The 11,244-nt window shown below is 46.4% G+C and overlaps 1 protein-coding gene across 1 annotated transcript; it reads left to right on the top strand.

Moving 5' to 3' along the window:
* Positions 1–3,104: 3,104 nt before the first annotated feature.
* On the top strand, positions 3,105–9,431 carry slc25a25a (solute carrier family 25 member 25a). Its single transcript, XM_086112182.1, has 10 exons — positions 3,105–3,361; positions 4,222–4,348; positions 4,426–4,513; positions 4,594–4,705; positions 5,932–6,090; positions 7,341–7,493; positions 7,585–7,692; positions 8,095–8,262; positions 8,334–8,478; positions 8,571–9,431. Exons 1-10 carry the CDS (start codon positions 3,200–3,202, stop codon positions 8,753–8,755), a joined length of 1,407 nt encoding a protein of 468 aa, XP_085968308.1. The 5' UTR covers positions 3,105–3,199; the 3' UTR covers positions 8,756–9,431.
* The last annotated feature ends 1,813 nt before the right edge of the window (positions 9,432–11,244 follow it).

Here is an 11,244-nt window from a genome sequence, read left to right as displayed (position 1 = left end):
ACACAATTTCCGTGTATTTATGTCGTAACCCTTCCTGACTTGATTTTGAAGGTTTCCAGTAACTAACAAATCAAAGGCAACAGAATCTCTCTTTCAAAGCGCGGCCTCAAAGCGCTAAAACAGCGTCCTCTAGTGGCTGACGCCCGCATGTGCTATTTTGAACAATCCATTGCGAATACAGTTAGGCGCAATACAAAAACATTCGTCTTTACATTCATTCATTCATTCATTCATTCATCTTCCGAACCGCTTTGTCCTCACTGGGGTCGCGGGGGGTGCTGGAGCCTAACCCAGCTGTCTCCGGGCAGTAGGCGGGGGACACCCTGAATCGGTTGCCAGCCAATCGCAGGTCTTTACATTGAATTCCCAATTTGAAACATTACCCCAAATTGCTTAAATGAAATTAAAACCCTCACAGTGACTTCAAAATTAACCCCAGTTTGACACCCCAACTTGAAACATTTGCCTTTGCTAGAAATCCTTTGAAAATGTCTTGGTACCGCCACGTTTGCTTAATATCTGAATCCTGTCTTGATTATTTTCTTGAAACCCTAATTGTGACCTGAGGTCCCCATCATAAAACCTAATTTGTCAGTTGAGACCCGGGCTGCCTCATAGATTTCTTTCAAGAAAATAAACACTGCCCAACAGTTCATATATCCCTGGTGGTCTAGTGGCGAGGATTCGGCGCTCTCACACTTTTGAAGCGTATGACCACATGATCTTTGGTTGTACCCTGCAAGAAGACGGTACAGTATCTCTCGTGTGGTGATTTCAGTGGCATGTAGGGGTGGTAAGTACTGCTGAATATTCTTCCTGCTTTTTCATGATATCTTAAATAATAATAATATAATAATACATTTTATTTATAAGCGCCTTTCAAAATACCCAAGGACACTTTACAATCAAAAAAGAGCAATAAAACCACAGATGAAATTATAAATATTAAAATGGTGGCCTCCTTGGACGCCTCAAAATGGATCTGCTTCATTCATAGGTGTCAAAGTCAGGTCCTGGAGGGCCGCTGCCCTGCGTGTTTTCCAAGTCTCCCCCTGTTGCAACACACCTGATTCAAATGATCAAATCATCAGCAATTTGATCATTTGAATCAGGTGTGTTGCAACAGGCAGACTTGGAAAACATGCAGGGCAGCGGCCCTCCAAGACACCTATGGCTTAATTCTTATTCTGCCAACCCAATGTTAATCAGAATACTGTACTGTACTGCGTTTAGACTAGTGGGAGTGGGGGGGACGTAGAACATATTGTAAATGCAATTTTCGATTTGCTTCCACGTTAAGACCGTCATCTCAACTCATGTACTGTACACTGAAGAAAACACTTTTTTTGTTGAGTTACGTCTGACAAAATCTCATTTTTGGGTGCGGCATAGGTGTCAAAGTCAGGTCCTGGAGGGCCGCTGCCCTGCGTGTTTTCCGAGTCTCCCTGTTGCAACGCACCTGTTTCAAATGAACAGGTTCGATGTCAGGCTTCCGCAGAGCTTGCTGATGATCTGATCATTTGAATCAGGCGCGTTGCAACAGGGAGAATTGGAAAACACGCGGGACAGCGGCCCTCCAGTGACCTGAGTTTGACACCCCTGGTGCGGAATCCCAGAGGGTTGTCCACCGTGTCGCCCCATTACAGGAGTATACGGTAATTCTATTATATGATGGCTGAAAAGCAGTACAGTATGTACTGTCTATATCTAAACATTTATGGACGTTGTCATTCATTACATCGTGTTGGCCACTAGAACACCTTGTTGACTCCTTGTCTCAGGATGAACCAGTACAAAAACATCCCCAAGTGTCATTTTGTGCGTCAAAACAAACCAGCCTGATGCCAAATGCTGCCCCCACCATGTGCCCTCACCTGTACCGTGGTGTTTGTGCGACTCTGCAGGTTAAAGTGCAAACCACTGCAGTCGTGTGACGCAACTGAAACGCCGACAACAAAACGGTGACTGTGAGGCAAGACAACACAACGCATCGCTGATGAACTAGGAACCTCTCGGAGGTTGATACCTTTGACCCACGTACAAGGCCATTAAATAGAACGTACGATTAGCACATATTCTTTTAATTAATTGAATACACAAAAGAAAAATGTGATGAAAACAACAAACCAGCCGGGGGCTGCTGTTTCATGTGGTTGGTGAAATATGTTACCGTTGAATAGAAAACAGTCTCCACCACATGTCAACAACTTCGCTCCGTTTCTTTTTCTGGCATTTGGAGCTCAACCTGTTTCTCCTTCCACATCAAGGCATTAAGGCATGATGCGGACACAAGACCTAGTGACATAACACGGCGCGCGCAGTTACCGGTAAATCAGTTGACAGGCTGACAGCTCCAGAGTGAGACAAGGACAGAATTGCTGAGCTATAAAGGGGGATTATGAGAAATGGACTTGGACGTGTTCTCATTAGTCTGTTTAACCTGGCCGAATCTTAAAATATGGGTGACTCTGGAAAATATGACTGATGACTGAATAGCAAAATCACGTTGTTTTCTTTATTGTTGTGCTTTGTTTTGAGTTTCATTTGAATGCCCTGGCAATACAATAAAGACGTTTTCCCTGGCCATTCATCTTTTCTTTAAACAATAGTGCACGACTAACAACGTTGCCAGAGTATGTAAAGTTGTGCAAGACTAAATATCACTGTGCAGATCTGGTAAAACTTGCAGCCGTTTTCTCATAGCCATATTTTGTTTCTTGTTTTCGTGTGAGCACTATTATAGATTTTCATCGTTGTACCTTTATTGGCCCTCTATTGATTAATTAGTACTTTTCTTGGGCCTGTGTCCGCCGAGGGAGCTTCTGGCAGTCCTTGAATGAAAGGATACACCTAATTGGTTCATCGCTGACACGTTGACCAGACCAGAAGAGAGCACAGGATTGGTCCACAAAGCGCCAATCCTTACGCAACTTTTAAGGCGGGACCAATTCAAGCCAGTCAATGAGCAAGCCTGCCGATTGGCCCAATAGTAAAAAAAACCTCGATGCGGGTGGTGAGCAGTGCAGAGACAGCCAATGACGTGCCACTATTACGCTATGGGGCGGGGCATTACGAATTTCTCTTGAAGCCGGCATCTCGTGACTCACCGGCATTTCGGTCGTCCACCAGGAAGGAGTAGCTTTGTTTCCTCTATTTAATTTATTTATTATAGTTCACTTTTCAATTGAAGGAACCAAGCATGCTTGCTCTGTGCCTTTACGTCCCCGTATCCAACTCCGACCCGGTGGAAGTGGACTACTTCGAGTCGAACGGACTTCCGACCGAACTCAATTCGCTCTTCAACAAATTGAGCGTGTTTCTGCCGTCCCAGGAGTTTTCCACCTACCAAAGATGGCGAAAAGTAAGAAGAAATAAACCGTGTAAATATTTACGGACAGTGGCGCTTGTGATAATATTTACTAGCTTCGTGCACCGTCCTTTAATGGCTTGTGTCTGGGACTCTCGGCGCCGGCCGGTTTAGCATAGCTGAAATAGCAGAAGCCTTACGACTAGGCCGCAAACCTCGCCGTGCTTCAGCTGCCACGACGTTGTCGTTGCCCCCCACATCTTCACAAATCCTAATTGTAACAATTTGAAAGTTTTAGAAAATGTTTATATACGTGTACAGTGCAGATATAGTGACTGTCTGCCCCGTTCAATTGCTTTCTTTTCTTAAAAGCGTGGGGCGGGAGAGTCCACCCTTCCGTGGAAGCCGCCTTCTCGTTCATTGCATTTGTGACGTCACGGAGCGCCTTTCAAATGGATTCGAGCAAGAAATGAAAGCAAAATTAAGTCTTAAGTTGATGTATGTATAGATTGTGATGTGGTTTTAGGTTAAGCAAAATGAACGTCCTGCCGCACCTTAAAAAGTTGCATTTCCCTGTAATTTGCATACCAAGGAAAATTGTTGGGGAAAATTTTCCCATTGCAAGAAGGATTTTGTTAGCAGCTGATTTTCACGCCTAAAAGTTTACGGTCATCCTCCCTCTGCATGCGCGGGTCGGGTGTGATATTGCGTCAAAGGGACGGTGACCTGCTCTCGATTTAGTTTGAGACGGGATTACCGGTGTTGGCGGCGGACCTCTGCGGCTCTCCGGTCAAAGATAGAGCAGTCATCGTGTCACTCAAGGCCGGATAAATGGGTCACGGTGGCAACGCTGGACTTTAAATGGATATTGGAAACGGCAATATCCATTCCATCTGTCTGTGTGTGACCTGCAGAAAACCCAAGAGAGGGAGGCCGAGATGTCTGACGACCAGCTGGATTTTGAGGAATTTGTGCACTACTTGCAGGACTATGAGAAGGACCTGAAGCTGGTGCTAAAGCCCCTGGACAAGAGGAATGCAGGTGAGCGTCTCACATTTGCCCCGAGAACCCAGACTCCCAACTGTTTTTGTGTTAAACCCATTTTCATTCTTATCAAGGCCGAGTGGACAGCAAGGAGTTCATCCGGGCTCTCCAAGACATTGGCGTGCACATTTCCCATCATCTCGCCGAGAAAGCCCTTAAGAGGTAGCTGAATAGATTCTCAAATTGTGTGTGCGTGTCTTTGTACAGATCAGGAGTTGAATGTGCTCATTTTTGTCTTTTAGCATGGACAAGAATGGCATTATAACCATCAGCAGTAAAGAATGGAGCAAGTACCCCACCGTGGAGAAGACGGAGGGCATTCCCGAGATCATCCTGTACTGGAAGCATTCCACGGTGAGTTGCACAAGCGGTCTTACTTCGACTGGGTCGGTACATGCAAGGATATTTTCCATAGGGCATGTTTTTATGCCTTTTGTCCCTTTGCCTTTAAACTGGGCTTTTGCAAGATTTCAGGGTTTTGATTGGCTCAAATGTGGACGAGCCGACAAAGGAATTGTCACAATAACATTTCCAAAAAGTTGCATAAAACCTCTGGTCGCATTTTAATATACCCGAAATGTTATGAAATATCTCTCATATAAATGCATAAAGTTTTGAAACAGTTTGTCAGACTTTGATTACTTTAAGATGTCAAAATACATTTTCAGATGGTGGTATTTCTCTTATTTAGCAAAGTAAAATTTACACGATCTGGCCATAAACTTTATCCCAAGTAGACACTGTGTTCACCCGTTTTCTTTTTTTTTTTTTTTTTTTTTAAAATCAGATGGCCTATTTTGGCATGATTAGCCGTTCTTTATTGGCTCCAAAGTGCACCTTCCTGTGCCGCTTAAACGGGCAAATAAGAAGGACACCGGCCTGCGCGTCAGCGCGTAATCTCTCGCGGGATTATGTGTGCTGTTATGTAAATACATCAAAGTGTCCCCCCCACCCCCAAGAGAGAACAGCTGATGACTGTTAAGAGGCTTCCATTAGTGGTGATAACGAGCATCTAATGTAATAAGAAGTGCCCCTTTTAACCGGTTAAACGGCACATGAGGGTTACTGGTTGAATGTGCTGTGCTTTGGCCTTTCGCGAGCGTCCACTGGACCCGGCCAAACGAGGCATCACGATGATCCCTTGACGGTGCCAATGACGACCAAGCTATTGCACAGTGTGACCTTTACTCAAGGGCATGGAACTTGCTCGGTCCGCTTGCACTCATGTTTGATTGAGCGCAGATGATACAAGGTGGCTGTTTTTGCCTTGAGTACACATTTGCGTGTGCCAAGTCGAATGTCGGAGCACATTAAGGAATTGAGGTCGTATGATGACACATTTTGAACGTGCAGGACATTTTCATTCCTGGTCCAGCTATTTATTTTATTTTTTCCGGTGGCGCGGGAGTTCCAGTTGGAGCATAGTTTTGTGCTGCGTACTTTTTGAAAGAGAAAGGGAAGCGTTTCTGACCAGATTAGAAACGATCGAATGCCTCAGTCCTTTGTCATCCTGCATTTTATTCCTACAGAAAGCCACAGCTGAATGTTCATTTTATAACGCGCATCCTTGTCTGTTGCAGATCTTTGACGTGGGCGAGAACCTGATGGTCCCCGATGACTTCAGCACAGAGGAGAAGCAGAGTGGCACTTGGTGGCGCCACCTGGTGGCGGGCGGCGGAGCGGGCGCCGTTTCCAGGACGTGCACGGCGCCTCTGGATCGCGTCAAAGTCATGATGCAGGTAAGGCGGTCATGTACGGCAACTCGAGGGGAAAGTGGGGCAATCTTATCGCAATTTTGCGTCAGCCGGTCGGATGTTGCAAAAGTGGTTTTGCGTCTCACTATAAATTCTAAGTTAATGTTTAATTGGAAGAGGGGAGGCCGAGTCCGAGGTCGACGCACCGTGGCGTGAAATCGCTTCGTGCGTCATTGCCGGGCCAGAGGTCCTCACGTGGGTCTTTGGCCTCCAGTTGGCGGCACAAGCTCTACTTTCACCCACGCCGATGACGATTTTGACACAAAGACTAAACATTGCATTTTTAAACGCAAATGTTGGAACCAAAACTTGTACCGTAATAACGGAAGTCCGCTCGCTTAATGTTAAGATCATGTGGAGAGCCCTCAAACCGGCTCAAGAAATTAGCAAAGATGTGTTCCTGTAGTGATAGTTTTTGCTGCTTCGCGTGGGTGAACATACGGTCATCGGGCATTGAGAAGCCTTTTTACATAAAGGGTTAGAATGTCCAAAGTCGGTCCTCGAGGGCCGCCGTCCTGCCGGTTTTCCAGCTCTCCCAGGAGCAGCACACCCGATTTAAATCTTCTGGATGGTTCTGATGCCGCTTCAGAGTTGGGCGATGAGCTGATCATCTAAACCAGTGGTGTCAAACATACGGCCTGCGGGCCAGAACCGGCCCGCAAGAAGGTTCAATCAGGCCCGCAGGATAATTTAAAAGTGAAAAAAATGCGTAAAAGACACAGAATTCATATTTTTTAATAAGGTGCAATTCATTGAGTATCCTTTCTTTTTAAATCTTGTTTAATCTTAAAGTGCATTACTATATTTTTCAATACCAATTACTTGTTAAAGTTTGTCCAATCAGTGGGTCAGTGGGATCAGTTGCAATGCATATATGTGAATGATAAAAGTAAATTGCACATTTGTCGAAGGAAATGCAATGTGCTTCATGAAATGTTTTGTAAAAGATATGTTCATTAAATTTCCACATTTTCCTAATGTTCTTGTACTTCTTTATACCAAAATAAAGGAAAGACATATTGTTTTGGTTATTTATAGCAAAGTATGGTATCATTTTAATGGTCCGGCCCACTTGACATCTACCGAGGGCGTATGTGGCCCACCATGTGAAATGAGTTTGACACCCCTGATCTAAACAGTTAGAGCAACTGTACTCGAGCATAGAGAAGAAAAGTGCTTTTGAAGACCACCGCTGTCCCTCAGTTGTGCATATTAATGAGTCGGCGTCCCTCCAGGTGTACGGCTCCAGAAGTAACAACATGTGCATCATGAGCGGCCTGATGCAGATGATCAAAGAAGGCGGCGTGCGCTCACTGTGGCGAGGCAACGGCATCAACATTATCAAGATCGCGCCCGAGTCGGCCCTCAAGTTTATGGCGTACGAGCAGGTACGGCACGGCGCAGTCCCCGCGCTTCCCCCGCCCCCGTACGTATGTGAAACGTGAGCCGGCTCACATTTCTGTCTGGTTCCCGCCCTAGATCAAACGTCTGATCGGCAGCGACAAGCAGACGCTGAGCATCTCGGAACGCTTTGTGGCCGGATCGCTGGCCGGAGTCATTGCCCAGAGTGCCATTTACCCCATGGAGGTGAGCTGGATTGATATTAGTCGGGGGCCCCGCCGATACGGGCTCTTCAGCTGTGCGACCCCAGTCTTAAGATCATCCGCAAATCTGCCTCGTGTGACAAACAAATTACTCAAAGGTTCTGGGATGCCGTCATAACTATGGCGGCGTCTGGCATTGTTGTTTTAGAAAGAACGTCGAGCGGTGGCAAATATTGATAATATTCCATTTCATAATGTGGAGACCCGCGGCTCCTGTATGTACAACTTAGTTTTACTGGCTAAATTGGTGTCTTGCGACAGTGAATCGGGTTGGGTTTGTAGTCTGGAAATTACGGCACGGACGGTTCATGTCCTCCTATCGTTGTTCTTTTACTGACTGGATATAAATGATGGAAAATGACTTTTTTGTTTGATTCAACTTCAGGTGTTGAAAACACGCCTGGCTCTGAGAACGACCGGCCAGTACGCCGGCATCTCCGACTGCGCCAAGCAGATCTTCTGGCGGGAGGGCCTGGCGGCGTTCTATAAAGGTTACGTGCCGAACATGCTGGGCATCATCCCCTACGCCGGCATCGACCTGGCCGTGTACGAGGTGAGCGCCGCTACTTTCTCCTCCTCCTCCACCACCCATTTCCGTGCTAACTTGTCATGTGATGACCCCAGACCCTGAAGAACAGCTACCTGCAGCAGTACGGCGCTAGCGATGCCGGCGTCCTGGTGCTCCTGGCGTGCGGCACCGTGTCCAGCACCTGCGGCCAGCTTGCCAGCTACCCGCTCGCTCTCGTGAGGACGCGCATGCAAGCGCAAGGTCAGGCCGCTGCGCTGATCTCAACTTGTCAAGGTTGATTAAAAAATAGATATTAAAAAAATAATAATAAATCCAATTTGATCCTTTTGCAGCCGCGACAGGCAGCGGCCAGCAAGCGAGCATGACGGGGCTCTTCCGGCAGATCCTGCGGGCCGAAGGTCCGACGGGCCTCTACCGGGGGCTGGCGCCCAACTTCCTGAAGGTCATCCCCGCCGTCAGCATCAGCTATGTGGTGTACGAGCACATCAAGAAGCAGCTCGGCGTCACCTCGCGCTGACCGCCCACCGTTAGTCCCTGCTAGGGAATCCCACCCGCCCACGGGGAGGGGGTTTGTGAAGCTTGAGCTCATTCTGTGAATGTCAGCCGACGAAAGACGGGACGGGAGGCCCGTCCGCGTTGGCCCGCTGCTATTTATTATTACGGTTGCGTAAGCGACCGAACCTTGGGGACCAATAGTTGGAAGGCAAAGTGCGATTGTGTTTGAGTGGATAATATTGCACAGTTGATTTGCTCCGCTGCCACGCGCTATTTATTTCCATGCACTATTTATTGTTTTTATTGTCGAGCGGAACGCAAACGCTCCGTTTTCATGCGCTCGTGAGTGTTCGAGAGAGCCAGTTGTGCTTTATAAACGAAGGCCTTAATGAGTGGTGGAAAAACTATATCACAGTGTTGGAGTTATCACTGTGGGTGATCTGCAGAATTGTCCTACCGTTTACCTCAGGTTAAAGAAATCACACAAGTGTTAGAATTATTTTTTTTTTTTGGTGGGGGCGCAGTTTTGTCAAAAGAAAAAAAGTGAGCAACTTACTGCACTTTAATCCTTGTGGAGAAAAGCCTCAACGTCACAGCAGTCCAGGTATTACAGGGAAGACTTTGTTTGTAGTATTTTTAAAGATCTATTTTCATGCAAATAAATGCAAATTCTTGTTTAAATGGAAAAAAAAGTGCCTCTCGTCCTCGAGTCCTTCTGCTTAAAAAAAACCCTCCAAACTGGATAGAGTTTGGGTATGTGTGCTTTCGGTTGATTGCGTACCTTAAAGCAGACGTGTCCAGCTCCAGGCCTGTTTTCCATCTCTCCTGCCTGCAACACACCTGATTCAGATCAGCTCATCGGCCAGCTCTGAAGAAGCATCAGAACGATCCTGATGATTTGAATCAGGTGTGTTGCACCTGGGAGAGCTGGAAAACGAGCAGGACAGCGGCCCGCGAGGACCGACTTTGGACACCCCTGCCTTAAAGGATTGTGGAATTTGGGAATACAGCTAGAACCTCCATCAGGGTAGGTTACCCACCCTGCAATAAGTGAAGTCATATAAAGCATTTCCAAGACTCCCACCACACCCCAAAAAATACAAATGACAGAAACATCAGACAAAGTATACAGTACATATCCCTCTGTGATTCCAAGAATTCACCCCCCCCCCCCCCACCCCACCCCCATTTGACATCTCACACTTGGGATAGCCCGATCAGATGACGTCAATTTCAGCTGATCTGGTATCGGATGAAAAGGATGGTTTTATTTTCAGAATATTTAAAGCAAAAAAAAAAATGTGTGTTAAAATATGCAAATATAAATCATCAAAAAGATGAGAGAGCTGAAAGTGGGCCGGACGGCTTAGCGATTACGACACATCCAAGCGACATATCTTCTGAGTTGAACGAGTGTTAAATTCTTTGGTGACAAGCAAGCTCGTTCGCTCCCGGCTGCATTTAACGAGGTCATAAATCAACTCGTGGCGTTTCAAGGTGTGGAAAGCCACGCAAATACCCAATAACTGCATAGTTGTGCGGGCTTGTCATTTTAGCCCGCACAGGCTTAGAAATAACGACGTAAAGCAGGGGTGTCAAACTGAGGTCCTGGAGGGCCGCTGTCCCGCATGTTTTCCAAGTCTCCCCCTGTTGCAACACACCTGATTCAAATGATCAAATTGCTGATGATTTGATCATTTGAATCAGGTGTGTTGCAACAGGGAGACTTGGAAAACACGCGGGACAGCGGCCCTCCAGGGACCTGAGTTTGACACCTATGACGCAAAGGGATCGTTCGCCATGAGGTCCATCGGACTGGATGTATCGAGCAGGTGAATCCCTCATTCTAAAATAGGCCATGCCACCAAATTGGTGCCATTTGCGTCCCAAAATTCCATGAAAATGCATTTTTCAAAAAGCCTCCTGCCCGTTGAGATTTTTTTTTTAAAGTTAGCATTCAATTACTGTGAATGTCATGGCTACAGCGTGTGCATTTGCTAATTTTAAGCTTCGACACCACTAAGATTCAGTACAAAAAACCGATTGATACATTTAGTGCTTAAAAAAAGAAGAGAAAAAATATATAGATTGAATTTATTTTGAGAATATTGCAAATAGCAATTGGTCCAGATTTGGTGGAATGGTCCATCTAATAGAAATATCTGATGAGCTGCTCATCTGAAACGGGCGCGTTGCAGCCGGGAGATCTGGAAAACAGGCGGGGCGGTGCCCCCCCCCCCCGGCCCGCAGCTGAGCATGCCTGCTGTAACCCGATAAAATGATAAAATGTCCACTGTAGTAACCACCCCTCTCATTAATCTACATAATTATGTACATTGCAAAATGTCACCTTGTGTTGGTATAAAACACCGTTTGGGAGAGGATTCAGACTTTCAATCATCCCTCTCTGACCCATCAGTGGAAAAAACAGTGAGATTGACATGTTTCCTGTCTTCACGCTTCTTTTAAATTTGAAGTGAATAGTGTGCTGCCATCTGGTGGCGGAACGTG

This window comes from Hippocampus guttulatus, chromosome 5, assembly GCF_054856545.1.
Source record: "Hippocampus guttulatus isolate MCC_2025c chromosome 5, RoL_Hgut_1.0, whole genome shotgun sequence".
NCBI lineage: Eukaryota > Metazoa > Chordata > Actinopteri > Syngnathiformes > Syngnathidae > Hippocampus > Hippocampus guttulatus.
Note: the sequence above shows the minus strand (reverse complement) of the source record. Positions and strands in the feature narration are given on the sequence as shown.